Source organism: Triturus cristatus, chromosome 3_1 (genome assembly GCF_964204655.1).
Source record: "Triturus cristatus chromosome 3_1, aTriCri1.1, whole genome shotgun sequence".
NCBI classification, from domain to species: Eukaryota; Metazoa; Chordata; class Amphibia; order Caudata; family Salamandridae; genus Triturus; species Triturus cristatus.
In genome coordinates, this window is record NC_140583.1 from 817,199,397 (window position 1) to 817,214,975 (window position 15,579).

At 55.7% G+C, this 15,579-nt stretch overlaps 1 protein-coding gene across 1 annotated transcript in view; it reads left to right on the plus strand.

Moving 5' to 3' along the window:
- LOC146861102 (lanosterol synthase-like) overlaps positions 1 to 15,579 on the plus strand; it is a 202,556-nt gene that overhangs the window by 40,790 nt on the left and 146,187 nt on the right. The window contains exons 4-8 of the mRNA XM_085645161.1: positions 441 to 458; positions 1,668 to 1,716; positions 3,975 to 3,994; positions 8,586 to 8,596; positions 12,874 to 12,887. Coding sequence (XP_085501287.1) covers positions 441 to 458; positions 1,668 to 1,716; positions 3,975 to 3,994; positions 8,586 to 8,596; positions 12,874 to 12,887 — 112 coding nt within the window. The remainder of the gene's footprint in view (positions 1 to 440; positions 459 to 1,667; positions 1,717 to 3,974; positions 3,995 to 8,585; positions 8,597 to 12,873; positions 12,888 to 15,579) is intronic.

The following is a 15,579-nucleotide window of genomic DNA, read 5'->3' on the forward strand; positions in this document are numbered from 1 at the left end:
AGTCGCCCCGAGGAAAGTGGGACCCAGAGATGGGGATGCCAGGAAGTCAGCGGATTTGGCTAGTGTCGTTGTTCACATTGAAGGAGGGGAAGAGAGCGACACAAGATTGATGGGGCTACTGTTTAGTGTGCCTCTGAGGGCCACAAAGGTGCCCTGGGCATCAAGGGTTGTCCGCACAGTAACAAGGGGAAGAGAACGTTTCACCAGGATCGCCACCCCTCAGGATCCCCGAGTAAACCCCGAGTGCCAAGTCCTATTGTAGCCATAGCGTGATAAAAAGGGGCAGTGATTACCCATCAGATGTGTCTCTTGTAACAGTAATATGTCCACCCCAAGGCGTTGTGCATAGCGCAAGACCGCCATGCGCTTAAAATGGTTCGGGAGGCCGTTAACATTCCAGGACATGATGCACAGACAAGTGCTTAGTAGAGGTGTGTCAGGCATGTTGGTAGGGTGCGGTGGTGTGACAATAGAATCCCAAAGGGAGGCCCTGCATCAAGAAGGGACACCTGAGGGCCTAGTATAGTGTCCAGAGGGAAGTCTGCGTATCCCACCGGGTGCGAATCTGGGTGCCGTGTGAGGGCTGGTGTGACAAAACTAAAGAACAAAGAAAACAAAAATAAACAAAGAATACTGGACAACGGTCCCATTTCCCCATCCCCACCCCCCACCCTACACTTCAGGAACGGAAGCATCTGTCGCCCTAACAATAAACAAGTGAAACAAAGACCAAACTAGAACGCTTGGTAATGGGGAAGCATGGAGGACCCCTCCTCATGACAGGATGTATATAAACGAGTCCATCTGGAAGAAGAAAATTACAGGAGTCTAAACACAGTCCCCGGCTGCGGAGCTAAGCCTGGCAGGCAGGGACGAGTTCAGGCCGGGTCTCTCGGGAGCGTCGGACTACTCAAGAGGTCCGTGTCTGGAAGATCAAGCAGAGAAGGCCGGGGTGCAGCACCTACCACGGACCAGGCGGCCGGAGGAGCCGGAATGCCTCCCGGCCGAATATTCTTCAGAGAGCATTATTGGTTGTCGGAGTGGCCCGGCGGGGAGTCCGACCGGACACGTCTCTGCCTGCGGCGCCTGCGGGGGCGGTTGCATTGAGGCTGGGGAGCGAAAGGCGCGGGAAGGAAGAGTCCACCGTCCGCCTCCCCAGGTGCGAAGTCCAGTTGCCGGTCCGCAGGGGGTGCTCCTCCATTGCCCAGGCGCAGACCTCAGTAGGAGGTTTTGTTAGCGAACACCACTCTCAGGCGTGCCGGGAAAAGGAGCCGGTACTGGATATTGAGTGCTCTCAATTTTTGTTTGGGTGGCAGGGGTCTTCGCTGATCTATCAGTTCTGCCCATGGTAACACTCCGCGGGGCTGTATAGTCCCAGACTCCTCTCCGGTAACCCCCACAGCAGGGGTCTGGTGGTTCAGATAGGCCAAGGGCAAGTGGAGGAAGCAGCCAGAACGAAGGGGACGCACAATCAAATCCACCGCCGCCCAACTTTGTCACGGAGCGCTGAGATGGGGTAGGAGCCGAGAAGCCAACAGTCGGCCGCACCCCTGTGGGTCACAACTCCAGCGTACAATGGTGTGGGGAGGGGGGCCACTCCCGAACCTCCGTCCCAGTATGATGAACCGGGGATCCAGGATACACAGGACGGGGGCCCACGATGGAAGCCCTCACTCGCAGCCGAGCACTGCCCGATGTGCGTGGCCGAGAGTCCCTGTTGTCGGAGTTTTGGTCGCAGGTGATGGCGAAACAGACTCAGGATATTGGGCACAGCAGGGAGGGGGTCCCCTTCCCACCGGGTCCAGAGCTTACTTCAAATAAGTGGCGGTAAGCCGGGGGGGCCAGGAAAACACTTGATAGGTCCACTCACGGGCTTCTCGCCGCTCGATTTATGTGGCCGATGCCCACCCTGGAGCCACCCACAGCCCAGGGACTGCTGCGTGCCACGGAGCGTCCCCTCGAATTGTCTACCGGGCCTGGGGGGGCCGGTTCAGATATTGCACAGCCCAGAGGGGGGAAAAGGGAGATCCGATCAGGCCTGATAGCGAGTAGAGCTGCTCAAAGCCGGCCCCCACCCCATCTGGCGTCCCGCACGCACAGGGGGCTCCCAGCAACTGTCCCCGGACCCCCTCTGTCGCCGGGACTCACCCACTGTAGGCTCCGCCGCTCCTCGGTGCCGGGGTCATCAGGCACCTAGCGGTTCACGGGAGGTGGCAGTCGCCGTCCTCTAGTCCCTGCTGCCTGATGCTGCAGCCGATGTCACGGCCACGCTGCTGGGAGAGGCCAGAGCACAAACGGGTACCAAGCCACAGGGGTAGGCCACGAATTCTCAGTCCACCGGGCCCGCTCCCTCCAGCGCCGACAGGGGAATCCAGAAGGTGGGAAGAAAGGAGCAGACACCGCCCCAGGCCGGCAGCTTCCTCGGGGCAAGTCCGCAGCCTAGAGGCCCCCTCCTCCGCCCAGTTGTCCGGATACCGGGCCCCCGAGTCTTCACAAACCCCGTGTTGCGCAGGGGGCAACAACCACTGTCCTTCAACCCCCGCTGCCCGGTGTGGCAGCTGATGGCGCAGCCACACGGCTGGGGGATGCCGGGGCACAAGCAGGCACCACGTCCCTGGAGAAGGCTGCGGATTTCCAGCACACCGGGCCCGCTCCTCCCAGTGCCGACAGGGGGGACCAGGAGGCAGGAAGAAGGGGAGAAAGCACCGCCTTGGGCCGGGTCGTTGGGCCTTCAAAGGCCGCGCGGTGCGTAGGAGGCGGCAGCCACTCTTCTCCAGCCCCCGCTGTCCAATGTGACAGCCAACGTCGCGGCCTCTGAGGGAGGCCGGGGCGCAGGCGGGGAGAACTGTCCCCAGAGCAGGTCCTCAGGATACCACTCACCAGGTCCACCCCCTCCAACGTCAGCAGGGGAGACCAGGAGGCGGGGGAAGAAGTGAGTGCCCCCCCAGGCCAGCAAACTCTTCCGGGCAATTCAGCAGATGATATCGGGCCGGGTGGAGCACCCCGAAGGCAGCCTGTGCCGCGATCAGGACGAGGTAGTTGCCATCTTGGCCGCGAAGCACGGCCAGCCGGATTGCTGCGGCGGGGTGATGAAACTCGAGGTCCCGCACTCCCAGGGCACAGCCAATGATGCAGCGGTGGGTGAACACCGAGTTTCAAGTCTAGATGGCCAAATTAGCATAAGGATTACGGGCGGATGGCGGAGGGATCCAGGAGCACTCTCAAGGTGCGTCCACCATCTTGGCTCGTCAAGCCACGCCCCAAGGAATTCTGTTTTTTAGAGCATTAAGTTTCAGATGGTTACGTGTCAGCCAGCTTTGTGTTTCCAGTAGGACTGAATTGAGGGACTGAATGTCCTCAGGGGAGGCGATCTTCAGGTATAATTGAGTATCGTCCGCATACATGTGATAGTGAATGCTGGATAATTTCAGCATTTCTGTTAGAGGCTCCATGAACAAGTTAAAGAGCGTGGGAGAGAGTGCTGACCTTGGGGAATCCCCAGCTAAACCGGTGCAGGATGGGATAGGGATTGGTTCACCTTGAAGCAATGGGATCTATTCAAGAGGAACAAAGAGAACCAATTAAGCACAGGTCCAGGCAACCCCATCCTGTGTTCCAGGAGGTCAATTAGAGTATCATGTTTGACAGTGAAGGAAGTGGGAGTATTGTTGATCAGTGTGTGGTAAATGCGGGAGATGCCACCATTCCCTAAATCCCCAAACATAATCTGAGCCTCAGGTGGGCTGTGATCAGGAAGATGTGTACCTGTTGTAAGGTGCGTGTGTAGGGCATGATGCAATTGCAAATACCTATAGAATTGTGATTGATGCAGGGAATATCTGCTTTGGAGGTATCCGAAGGAACGCATGTGATCCCCCACCCACACATCGCCTAATTGTGAGATACCTATAAGGTCCCAAGCCCTGAAACCCTGCAGCTCGCTAACTTCTTTGAGCCAGGTCCCCTGCCACAAGGGCGTACATTGTGTCAGTGTGTGTGTCCATTTGGTGTGCTACAGTGCAGGCCGCCAGGCCAGCAACACTGAGCGCATCACCTCTGGTAGGCGCAAAGGGATAGGGGCCCCGTACAACATGGCTTGAATCCTGGTGAGGCCCAATTCCCCGACCTCGAGCCTGTAAGCCGGGTCAAACCATCCCCCATTGAACCAATAATGTATGGAGAGAAATCGCGTGGCCAGATAATACAAATAGAGATGGGTCATCCCCTGACCCCCATCAAACGAGGAAATCCTGCAGACATTGAGTGCCAGCCGGGCCCTACCTTTCCCCCACTAAAACTTGTTGGCCATGCTAACGAGTTCGCGAAACCAGGCCCTGGGCAAGCCACAGGGGTGTTTTGGAGAACATAGAGGAAGCAGGGGAGCACCATCATTTTAAATAGGGCGACCCTCCCCATAGGGTTCAGGGACAACGACTGCCACTTCTGGAGGTCCGCCTTGGCCCGTTTCACCAGAGGAGTGACGTTAAGGGCCCAGCTGAGCTCAGGGAGAAACGTCAGCCATATTCCCAGGTATTTGAAGGATTGGCGGCAAAGAGGAATATTGGATTGCCAATCAAAACATTCGCGGGACAGGTGGAGGGGAACTAGAACAGACTTCTCAGGGTTCAACTGGAGGCCAGAGGCCCGTTCGAAGGAATGCAGAATGCGGAGACAACGGGGGCCTGACCGGGCGGGATCTGCTAAGTAGATGAGGATGTCATCTGCGTAGAGTGCAATTTTGTCTGATTTGGTGATGGGCCACACCCAGCCCCGCACATGCTTGCATGACCGCATCAGGGATGCCAAAGGCTCTATCACCAAGGCAAAGAGCAGGGGGGAAAGGGGACAACCCTGTCTTGTTCCCCTGCAAACCGGAAAAGGCTCTGACAGAACCCCGTTCACCAGGACACTAGCCCGAGGAAAGGCGTAAAGAACCTTGACCATGGCACGAAAGCGGGTACCTAGTCCCATCTTGTCCACAACATCCTCTAAAAAAACCCAATCCACCGAGTCGAAGGCCTTCTCAAAATCCACAAGAAGAATCGCAAGATATGGGGTGAGGAGATGTCGGTGGGCCAAGCTGATAGCAATCTACGGGGACAGTGCCTGGTGCCGCGTGAAACCGGTCCTAGGATGCTTGTTTCCGGTCCAGGGAGGACCTGGCTTGGCAGTTCAGGCTGGACTGTTACCATGAGGCACAGGGTCAAGGCTGATTTGCATATGGCCAGGTCTAAACTGGGGTGGCATGGTGAGCAAAAGAATGATGGATTTAACCCAGATATCTTGACTGGGGTTGAATGTTTTGATTTGTTCTGCATTCCGTCCATCAATTGTGTGTCTTTTGCTTTCTCACCCTAAGTGCCCCAGGTATGCCCAGACGTGGGTCCTGGGCTCACTGGGCCACTGGAATCAAGCTATCTTGGCTGAAGAGGGGTGAAACCCCAAAACCGGTCCTAGGATGCTTGTTTCCGGTCCAGGTAGGACCTGGCTTGGCAGTTCGGGCTGGACTGTTCCCATGAGGCACAGGGTCAAGACTGATTTGCATATGGCCAGGTCTAAACTGGGGTGGCATGGTGAGCAAAAGAATTATGGATTTAACCCAGATCTCTTGGCTGGGGGTGAATGTTTTGATTGGTTGTGCATTCCGTCCATCAATTGTGTGTCTTTTGCTTTGGTGCTGCGTGAGGGCATGAACCCGCATTGGTCAGGATGAACCAACGTGGACAAGTGGGGTTTGAGTCGCTTGGCGAGGATCGCGGCGAACAATTTAACCTCGGTATTAATGAGAGAGATAGGGCGGTAATCTGCACATCGTGTCGAGAGCGGCTGGGACTTAGGAAGAACCACAATGGTGCCCATGTCTGTCTCCCGTGACAAGAAGTCCTTTTCAACTTTCTCCCGGAACAGTCCCGCAAGATGGGAGGGTGAGAATATCTCGACTGCATGTAGTACTCTTGAGGGAGGCTGTCCGGGCCCGGTGTCTTGCCTGAAGAAATAAGGGCAATTGCTTCCCCAATCTCCTCATGTTTGATGGGGCGGTCAAGATCTTCTTGACTATTGGGATCCAAGCTGGGAAGGTGGCCACCCTCGACCTCCAGCATTTCTGCGAGAGAAAGGGATGGAGATCGAGCCTCATACAGTTGATGGTAGTAGGATGCAAAGGCACGGGCCATCTCCTCTGGGGAACAACACATCGAGGAATCCAGCGCCACAATTTCGGGAAATATGCGGTTCGCCCTAGGATATGTGGCAAGGGCGATGGAGGAGAGAGCCATTTTTGTCGCCCCAACTATATACCCTGGCCACGGATGAGCGCCAAAGGAGTTTTGCCGCGTCCAGCGACAACTGCTTGATTTCTGACCGGAGCTGGGCAAGAAGTTGTGCATCAGGGGCATCTGTGGATTGGATGGAGGCATGCTCGAGGCGCAGTCCCTGGCGACCCCACTGATCGTGGAATTGCCCGCTTCCCACAGGACGCCCGGTGAGGAGACAGATCCGTCGTTAGAGAGAAAATAGTTTCTGAGTTCCCGTCCCACCACCTTCCGAGACTCCTTGTCTTGGAGGAACCAAGCATTGAGTCCATGTTTGCCGCAACAGGCGGGGGGGGGGAGGGGGAGCGTGCGATTTGTTACCGGGGAGTGGTCGGAGATACCCCGTGGGAGGATAGCGACATCCTGAATCATGTGGCAGTACGTTGATGGAACAAAGATGGCATCAATGCGTGCCTGTGTGTGATGCGCCGCCGAAGTGTGTGTAAACTGTTTAGAATGTGGGTGCCATATACGCCATGCATAGCACAGACCTAACGACTAGGACCAGGTAGTCAGCTGCTTCGCCTGTGTGATTCTACTAGGGGAGGGGGACCGGTCGCATCAAGGTCAGGTGAGGAGATTGCTTTAAAGTCGCCCCGAGGAAAGTGGGACCCAGAGATGGGGATGCCAGGAAGTCAGCGGATTTGGCTAGTGTCGTTGTTCACATTGAAGGAGGGGAAGAGAGCGACACAAGATTGATGGGGCTACTGTTTAGTGTGCCTCTGAGGGCCACAAAGGTGCCCTGGGCATCAAGGGTTGTCCGCACAGTAACAAGGGGAAGAGAACGTTTCACCAGGATCGCCACCCCTCAGGATCCCCGAGTAAACCCCGAGTGCCAAGTCCTATTGTAGCCATAGCGTGATAAAAAGGGGCAGTGATTACCCATCAGATGTGTCTCTTGTAACAGTAATATGTCCACCCCAAGGCGTTGTGCATAGCGCAAGACCGCCATGCGCTTAAAATGGTTCGGGAGGCCGTTAACATTCCAGGACATGATGCACAGACAAGTGCTTAGTAGAGGTGTGTCAGGCATGTTGGTAGGGTGCGGTGGTGTGACAATAGAATCCCAAAGGGAGGCCCTGCATCAAGAAGGGACACCTGAGGGCCTAGTATAGTGTCCAGAGGGAAGTCTGCGTATCCCACCGGGTGCGAATCTGGGTGCCGTGTGAGGGCTGGTGTGACAAAACTAAAGAACAAAGAAAACAAAAATAAACAAAGAATACTGGACAACGGTCCCATTTCCCCATCCCCACCCCCCACCCTACACTTCAGGAACGGAAGCATCTGTCGCCCTAACAATAAACAAGTGAAACAAAGACCAAACTAGAACGCTTGGTAATGGGGAAGCATGGAGGACCCCTCCTCATGACAGGATGTATATAAACGAGTCCATCTGGAAGAAGAAAATTACAGGAGTCTAAACACAGTCCCCGGCTGCGGAGCTAAGCCTGGCAGGCAGGGACGAGTTCAGGCCGGGTCTCTCGGGAGCGTCGGACTACTCAAGAGGTCCGTGTCTGGAAGATCAAGCAGAGAAGGCCGGGGTGCAGCACCTACCACGGACCAGGCGGCCGGAGGAGCCGGAATGCCTCCCGGCCGAATATTCTTCAGAGAGCATTATTGGTTGTCGGAGTGGCCCGGCGGGGAGTCCGACCGGACACGTCTCTGCCTGCGGCGCCTGCGGGGGCGGTTGCATTGAGGCTGGGGAGCGAAAGGCGCGGGAAGGAAGAGTCCACCGTCCGCCTCCCCAGGTGCGAAGTCCAGTTGCCGGTCCGCAGGGGGTGCTCCTCCATTGCCCAGGCGCAGACCTCAGTAGGAGGTTTTGTTAGCGAACACCACTCTCAGGCGTGCCGGGAAAAGGAGCCGGTACTGGATATTGAGTGCTCTCAATTTTTGTTTGGGTGGCAGGGGTCTTCGCTGATCTATCAGTTCTGCCCATGGTAACACTCCGCGGGGCTGTATAGTCCCAGACTCCTCTCCGGTAACCCCCACAGCAGGGGTCTGGTGGTTCAGATAGGCCAAGGGCAAGTGGAGGAAGCAGCCAGAACGAAGGGGACGCACAATCAAATCCACCGCCGCCCAACTTTGTCACGGAGCGCTGAGATGGGGTAGGAGCCGAGAAGCCAACAGTTGGCCGCACCCCTGTGGGTCACAACTCCAGCGTACAATGGTGTGGGGAGGGGGGCCACTCCCGAACCTCCGTCCCAGTATGATGAACCGGGGATCCAGGATACACAGGACGGGGGCCCACGATGGAAGCCCTCACTCGCAGCCGAGCACTGCCCGATGTGCGTGGCCGAGAGTCCCTGTTGTCGGAGTTTTGGTCGCAGGTGATGGCGAAACAGACTCAGGATATTGGGCACAGCATGGAGGGGGTCCCCTTCCCACCGGGTCCAGAGCTTACTTCAAATAAGTGGCGGTAAGCCGGGGGGGCCAGGAAAACACTTGATAGGTCCACTCACGGGCTTCTCGCCGCTCGATTTATGTGGCCGATGCCCACCCTGGAGCCACCCACAGCCCAGGGACTGCTGCGTGCCACGGAGCGTCCCCTCGAATTGTCTACCGGGCCTGGGGGGGCCGGTTCAGATATTGCACAGCCCAGAGGGGGGAAAAGGGAGATCCGATCAGGCCTGATAGCGAGTAGAGCTGCTCAAAGCCGGCCCCCACCCCATCTGGCGTCCCGCACGCACAGGGGGCTCCCAGCAACTGTCCCCGGACCCCCTCTGTCGCCGGGACTCACCCACTGTAGGCTCCGCCGCTCCTCGGTGCCGGGGTCATCAGGCACCTAGCGGTTCACGGGAGGTGGCAGTCGCCGTCCTCTAGTCCCTGCTGCCTGATGCTGCAGCCGATGTCACGGCCACGCTGCTGGGAGAGGCCAGAGCACAAACGGGTACCAAGCCACAGGGGTAGGCCACGAATTCTCAGTCCACCGGGCCCGCTCCCTCCAGCGCCGACAGGGGAATCCAGAAGGTGGGAAGAAAGGAGCAGACACCGCCCCAGGCCGGCAGCTTCCTCGGGGCAAGTCCGCAGCCTAGAGGCCCCCTCCTCCGCCCAGTTGTCCGGATACCGGGCCCCCGAGTCTTCACAAACCCCGTGTTGCGCAGGGGGCAACAACCACTGTCCTTCAACCCCCGCTGCCCGGTGTGGCAGCTGATGGCGCAGCCACACGGCTGGGGGATGCCGGGGCACAAGCAGGCACCACGTCCCTGGAGAAGGCTGCGGATTTCCAGCACACCGGGCCCGCTCCTCCCAGTGCCGACAGGGGGGACCAGGAGGCAGGAAGAAGGGGAGAAAGCACCGCCTTGGGCCGGGTCGTTGGGCCTTCAAAGGCCGCGCGGTGCGTAGGAGGCGGCAGCCACTCTTCTCCAGCCCCCGCTGTCCAATGTGACAGCCAACGTCGCGGCCTCTGAGGGAGGCCGGGGCGCAGGCGGGGAGAACTGTCCCCAGAGCAGGTCCTCAGGATACCACTCACCAGGTCCACCCCCTCCAACGTCAGCAGGGGAGACCAGGAGGCTGGGGAAGAAGTGAGTGCCCCCCCAGGCCAGCAAACTCTTCCGGGCAATTCAGCAGATGATATCGGGCCGGGTGGAGCACCCCGAAGGCAGCCTGTGTCGCGATCAGGACGAGGTAGTTGCCATCTTGGCCGCGAAGCACGGCCAGCCGGATTGCTGCGGCGGGGTGATGAAACTCGAGGTCCCGCACTCCCAGGGCACAGCCAATGATGCAGCGGTGGGTGAACACCGAGTTTCAAGTCTAGATGGCCAAATTAGCATAAGGATTACGGGCGGATGGCGGAGGGATCCAGGAGCACTCTCAAGGTGCGTCCACCATCTTGGCTCGTCAAGCCACGCCCCAAGGAATTCTGTTTTTTAGAGCATTAAGTTTCAGATGGTTACGTGTCAGCCAGCTTTGTGTTTCCAGTAGGACTGAATTGAGGGACTGAATGTCCTCAGGGGAGGCGATCTTCAGGTATAATTGAGTATCGTCCGCATACATGTGATAGTGAATGCTGGATAATTTCAGCATTTCTGTTAGAGGCTCCATGAACAAGTTAAAGAGCGTGGGAGAGAGTGCTGACCTTGGGGAATCCCCAGCTAAACCGGTGCAGGATGGGATAGGGATTGGTTCACCTTGAAGCAATGGGATCTATTCAAGAGGAACAAAGAGAACCAATTAAGCACAGGTCCAGGCAACCCCATCCTGTGTTCCAGGAGGTCAATTAGAGTATCATGTTTGACAGTGAAGGATCAGTAGGCACGACTCATTTTGGTCCAGCATTCTTAATGCGTCATCGACCATGTGCGTTAGGGCCGACTCTGTGCTATGGCCGAGCGGAAACCAGATTGGCATTGGTCCAGGAGTTGGAAATGGTTGATATGGTTGCTGAGTTAGGCAAGCACACATTTCTTCAGGAGCTTTGCTAAGGTGGGGATGTTGGAGATTGGGCGGAAGTTATGAAGGTCCAAGGGATCTGCAGTAGGTTTCTTTAAAATCGGAGTGACTTGACCCATTTTTAGGCAATGTGGAATAGCACCTTGCCGCAGTGATGCATTGACTATCGTAGTCCACAATGTTAGTAGGGAAGATCTAACTTCTGGGAAAAGGTTAGATGGCAACGGGTCATTGTAGTGGTTGGAAGGTTTCAGAGTCGACAGTGTTTTGCGTATAGCGCATTCTTCCAAGTTTTGGAAGAGACTCCAAGAGTCATTGTTTTTGGGGAGGTGTGGTTGCGCCGGGACCATGAAATCCCTACCAGGAGGGCATTGGGGAGTTAGTGGACTGATCAACAGGTGATGACAGGCCGATCGTAATTCAGTTTCAATCTTAATGGTCTTATCTGTGAAGAAATTTGCGAATTCTTCGCAGTTGGGCAATGTCCCTTGACCCAGTGATGTGGAGTTCGGATGAATATTGGCTTGGGACTTGATGAGTTTGAACAGTTTTTTTGGACATTTTTTTGCTTGGTCTAACTGAATTCTGAAAAAGGTGGCCTTCCAGCATCTGATGCGTTTATTATAGGTGCTTCTCAGGGCTCTTAGGTGGTAGAGATGCTCAAGGGATGGATTGAACCGCCACAGCCTTTCATCAAGTCTTGGGTTTCTTCTTTCTGAATTAAGACTATCGGTAAACCATGGTTTGGAGGGTTTAGAGGATATTCTTTTGAGCTGTAGTGGAGCGACCGAGTCTGGTACATTCAGCATTGCGTGATTATAATGGGCCGTAATGTCGTGGACATCCGACATGTTCGGTGGTGGGGGCAGGATTTTATCACAGAGAGCAGTCAGATCATGTGGATCGATGTTTCGTAGGCATCTTTTCAACTGTTTTGGGTTCTTGGGCTGGGCTTTACTTGTTCTTACCAAATCCAGGATACGGAAGGTGATGCAATAGTGATCTGTCCAATCACACAGGAGGATAGAATCCAGGAGGATGGAGTTGGGCTTACCAATGACGAGATCTAAGGTAGCTCCTTTGATATGCATGGGGCTGTCTTGGATTTGGATTAGGTTGAGGTCAAGAAGGAAGGATTTAAGGCTATTGACCACCACATTGTTTACATCATTCCAATGGAGGTTGAAATCTCCCTGGAAGATTTGGCATCCGTGGAAGTCTACATTGGCTAAAATAATGTCCATGATCTGTTCTGTGAAGGGAAGGTTGTCACGAGAGGGGTGGTAAAATGTGTGTAGTTTGCAGGAGTGATTGTTGCCCCCATTCACTTCAATGCATAGGTATTCACAGGACGGCAGAAGGTCAGTCTGTTGTACCTTCACTGTAAGATTGCTCCGAAGTAAACATGCAATGCCTCCACCTTGCCCTAAGGATCTGTCCAACGTAATGATAGCATAGTTGGGAGGTATTAAGAGGTCCAGGAAGGGGGTAGCTGAGTCATTAAGCCAGGTTTCCGTCAGCATTAACAAGGTCAAGATCCTGTGCCAGGGTGAGGTCAGCAGTGTCCGCAGCGTGTTTAGCAGCGTGTTTAATCTACAATTTAAGAGCACGCATTTAAGACTAATGATGGCGTCCATTGGAGCGGGTAGCGTGGTGGTGACTCGCGTGAGGTTGTTCTCATTTAAGGTTCTGGTGTTAGGCCTAGGTTCCCTGAAGGGATCCGTGGGGATGGATTCAATTTGTTGCAAGTTTGCTATGGAGGGTGGGTGAGCTGGAACATAAATATGTAGGAGAGAATGAATATCTGTATCAGACAGGGAGGCTCTGCATCTGGTGGGACGAGCAGGGTCATTAAGGAGCGGAGCGGAGGCCCACCTATGAGGTATGTGGGAGACATGAGACGGTGACCTCCGTGTGTCAAGGGAGGGAGGGAGCCCCAAATGCCCGCAATCATGGAGCGAGCGGAGATGGTGATTTTTTGTGGTGGTGCAGCTTGGACTGGAGTTTGCAGACAAGGCCTTAGTGATGTGTTGTAGACTGCGGACCTCTGTCTTAAGTTGTTGTAGGCAGGGTGCTATCTCGCTCAGGCGGCCTTCCAATGAGGTGTGTGAATGGGATTGGGAGGCACGGTCCCCGGAGCGGGAGAGAACTAGTGAAGTCGGGGGGAAAGTAGGGCGGGTGGAGACTGCATGTGTCCAGCGGGAAGAGATTCTGGACAGTGGAACTGCCCGCTCGGAGTGGATAAGCTAGAGGAGGAGCTAGTGAGGTCAGGGGAAATAAGGGCGGTAGGCAACTGGATGAGCCCAGCGGGCAAATATTCTGGGCAGTGAAACTGCACGCTCGGAATGGGTATGGAAGGGGAGGAGCTAGTGAGGTCGGGGGTAGGTAGGGCAGTAGGCGACTGAATGTGCCCCAAGGGGAGGGATTCTGGGAAGTGGCGCTGCAAGCTCTGGAGGATGGGTAGGATAGGGGAGGAGGGGAAAGATGGATAGAGACCACTGGAGGCCGGTGGGAGCCTGATGGGAGTGTGAGTTGGGCTGGAGGAAGGCGATTTGGGGAGAATCAGGGCAGTGTTGTCCACAATGGAGCTAGGGGGGTTAGGGCTAGTTAACGCTAAAGGGGGGAGCAGGAGGGTTTGCGAGATGACTGTACTGGCACAGCTCGTTCAAAGCAGGCATTGCGAGGGAGTTGTTTTTAGGAGTTAGGGTAGGAAGAGGGGTCCATCGAGGCAGATGTGGGATCAGCGGGTGGTGGTGTCGAGGTTGGGGATAGAGTCTGCGAGTGCTGGGGGACCGCTGAGGGTCCCGCCCTTCCGCTATGGGCGGGATAGACGCTAGCCACTGTATTCAAGATGGTGGGTAAAAATGTGTCAAATAACATTAGATTGCGGTCGGAGGCTTTTATAAGAATGGTTCCATTTTTGTAGAGGGAGATGGTGGCTTCAGCTCTGTAATCCGCGGAGAGCGCCACTATCAATCTGAGACCATGTGGCGTTTTCAGGGAAGTGGAGATCTTGAGCAGAGAGTAAATGGCCTTCCATCATTGAGCATGACGTTTAGTGTAGAAGATGAGGTCATTTATGGTAGCACCCTTTCTGATAGAGAAGTAGGGGTCCGAGATGAGGGTTCCCGGATGTGATTTAAGTAGTCTATGTTTGAAGTTTTTTGCCGCATTTTTAGATAAGTTTGGGGGATATCTGATTTGGAATGCGTTGTGACAAGTCGGTTCCAGGCTGGGCGAAAAGAGGATCGGAAGTTTAGGCTCCATATTGGCAACCGTCCTCTCAGCGCACATAGGAGGTGTGGGTAAGCAGGCGGCTGGGTAGAGTTCGGCCCCCACCATCGGAGGTGTAAGAATACCAAGTGTCGCAGGCATGGGAATCTCTAATTGCTAGCGACGCCCCTCGGGTTCCTTAGGGTCGAATAGTTTCAGAAGGTCCAGATTTATCTAGGGCTAAGAGACCAGGGGTTGGCCCATGATGAATAGAAGCAGTCTCTAGAAAGGAATTACCACTTTATCTGGGTGTCAAGCAAGGCAGGCAGTTCGTGAACCATCATATGAGATGGGATAACCACCGCACAATGTGTGGTATTGGGGCACATGTAGCAGGGCCAGGTGTGGGAATATATGACCACTGGGGGACCCACCCCAAGATGGCCACCATAAGTGAATGTGGGAATAAATGTAGTGAGTGCCCATTCCAAGATGGACGCCATAGGTTTGGTGAGGGGTAGACCCCTTTCTATATTCATGACCTGCAGAGAATCGAGCCCAGGGAAGGGGGCGCCATCTTCAGATCTGAAGGTAGGGGGACGATAAGTCAGTTAAACATCAACACCAACAGACCAAAAACAAAGTGGGCGCCCAAGCATGTGCAACAACAGCCCAAAAAGAGTCCCCAAACAGGTCAGGGTCACTTGGCAGCCACAAATCCACATACGCAGAATCCTGAAGAGCTGGCAGCACCTGCGGGCAGGCCAAAGCCATCACAACTCGTTCTGCAGTGTCTCGCAGAGTCGGTAGCCCCCACACCCCGGACTCCTCGTAGAACAGGGAATCAGGGCACAAAGAGGGGAGGGGGGGAGCAACCCTCGACCCCAGGAAATCAATGAGAGCCACCGAACCTTGTCGAGTTGGGCCCCACAGTTGCGAGAGATCCGGCGGGACGCTCCGAGCTCGAGACGCTCGTTCACTCACCGGAACGGTGACGGGCCGTCATGCCGCACGCTGCTGACACTAGCGCTGTAAAAACGGCCCCAAAGCGCAGCGGGTCGGCCTCAAGCCATCCCAGCAGCCGGGATCGCAGCAGCCGGGAGGGCGGTGAGGAGCGCTCATCGCTGCGACTCGAGCTCAACCCTCGCAATCCAGGGAGCTCGGGCGGTGACCGGCAAGCTGGAGACTCACCTCGCAGCTGCAGCAGCGGAGCTTCGGGTGTACGCTTAAGTGAGCAGCAGAACGGACTCACGCACCCCCTCTGCAGCCCCCACTACAACAGGCACCACGGCGGCAGGGGAGGGGGGGCGGGCTTTGCGTATTCCCCCTGCCGAGCCCAATATCACAGCCTGGGAGCTCGGGGGCGAAGTCTGTCAGGCGGGAGACTCACACAGTGGCAGCTGCGACGCACCTCTGCCTCTGCTCCGGGCTGGCCAAGGCTTCGATCACCACACGAGGCAGCGGCTGACCACCGGGAACATCGATATAGCATACAGGCTTCCGGTAGGTTTTTGCTGGATGCTCTTCTTAACGGTGCTCCAGTCGTCCAATCTTTGCTAATCTAGTTGCAATTCAGGCTTTAAGTATATGGTTGTGTTGCAGCAGCTTTCCCGAATGCTGGGATGTCGAGTAGAAGGGTGGATGGGGGGCATAGAAAGGGATATTC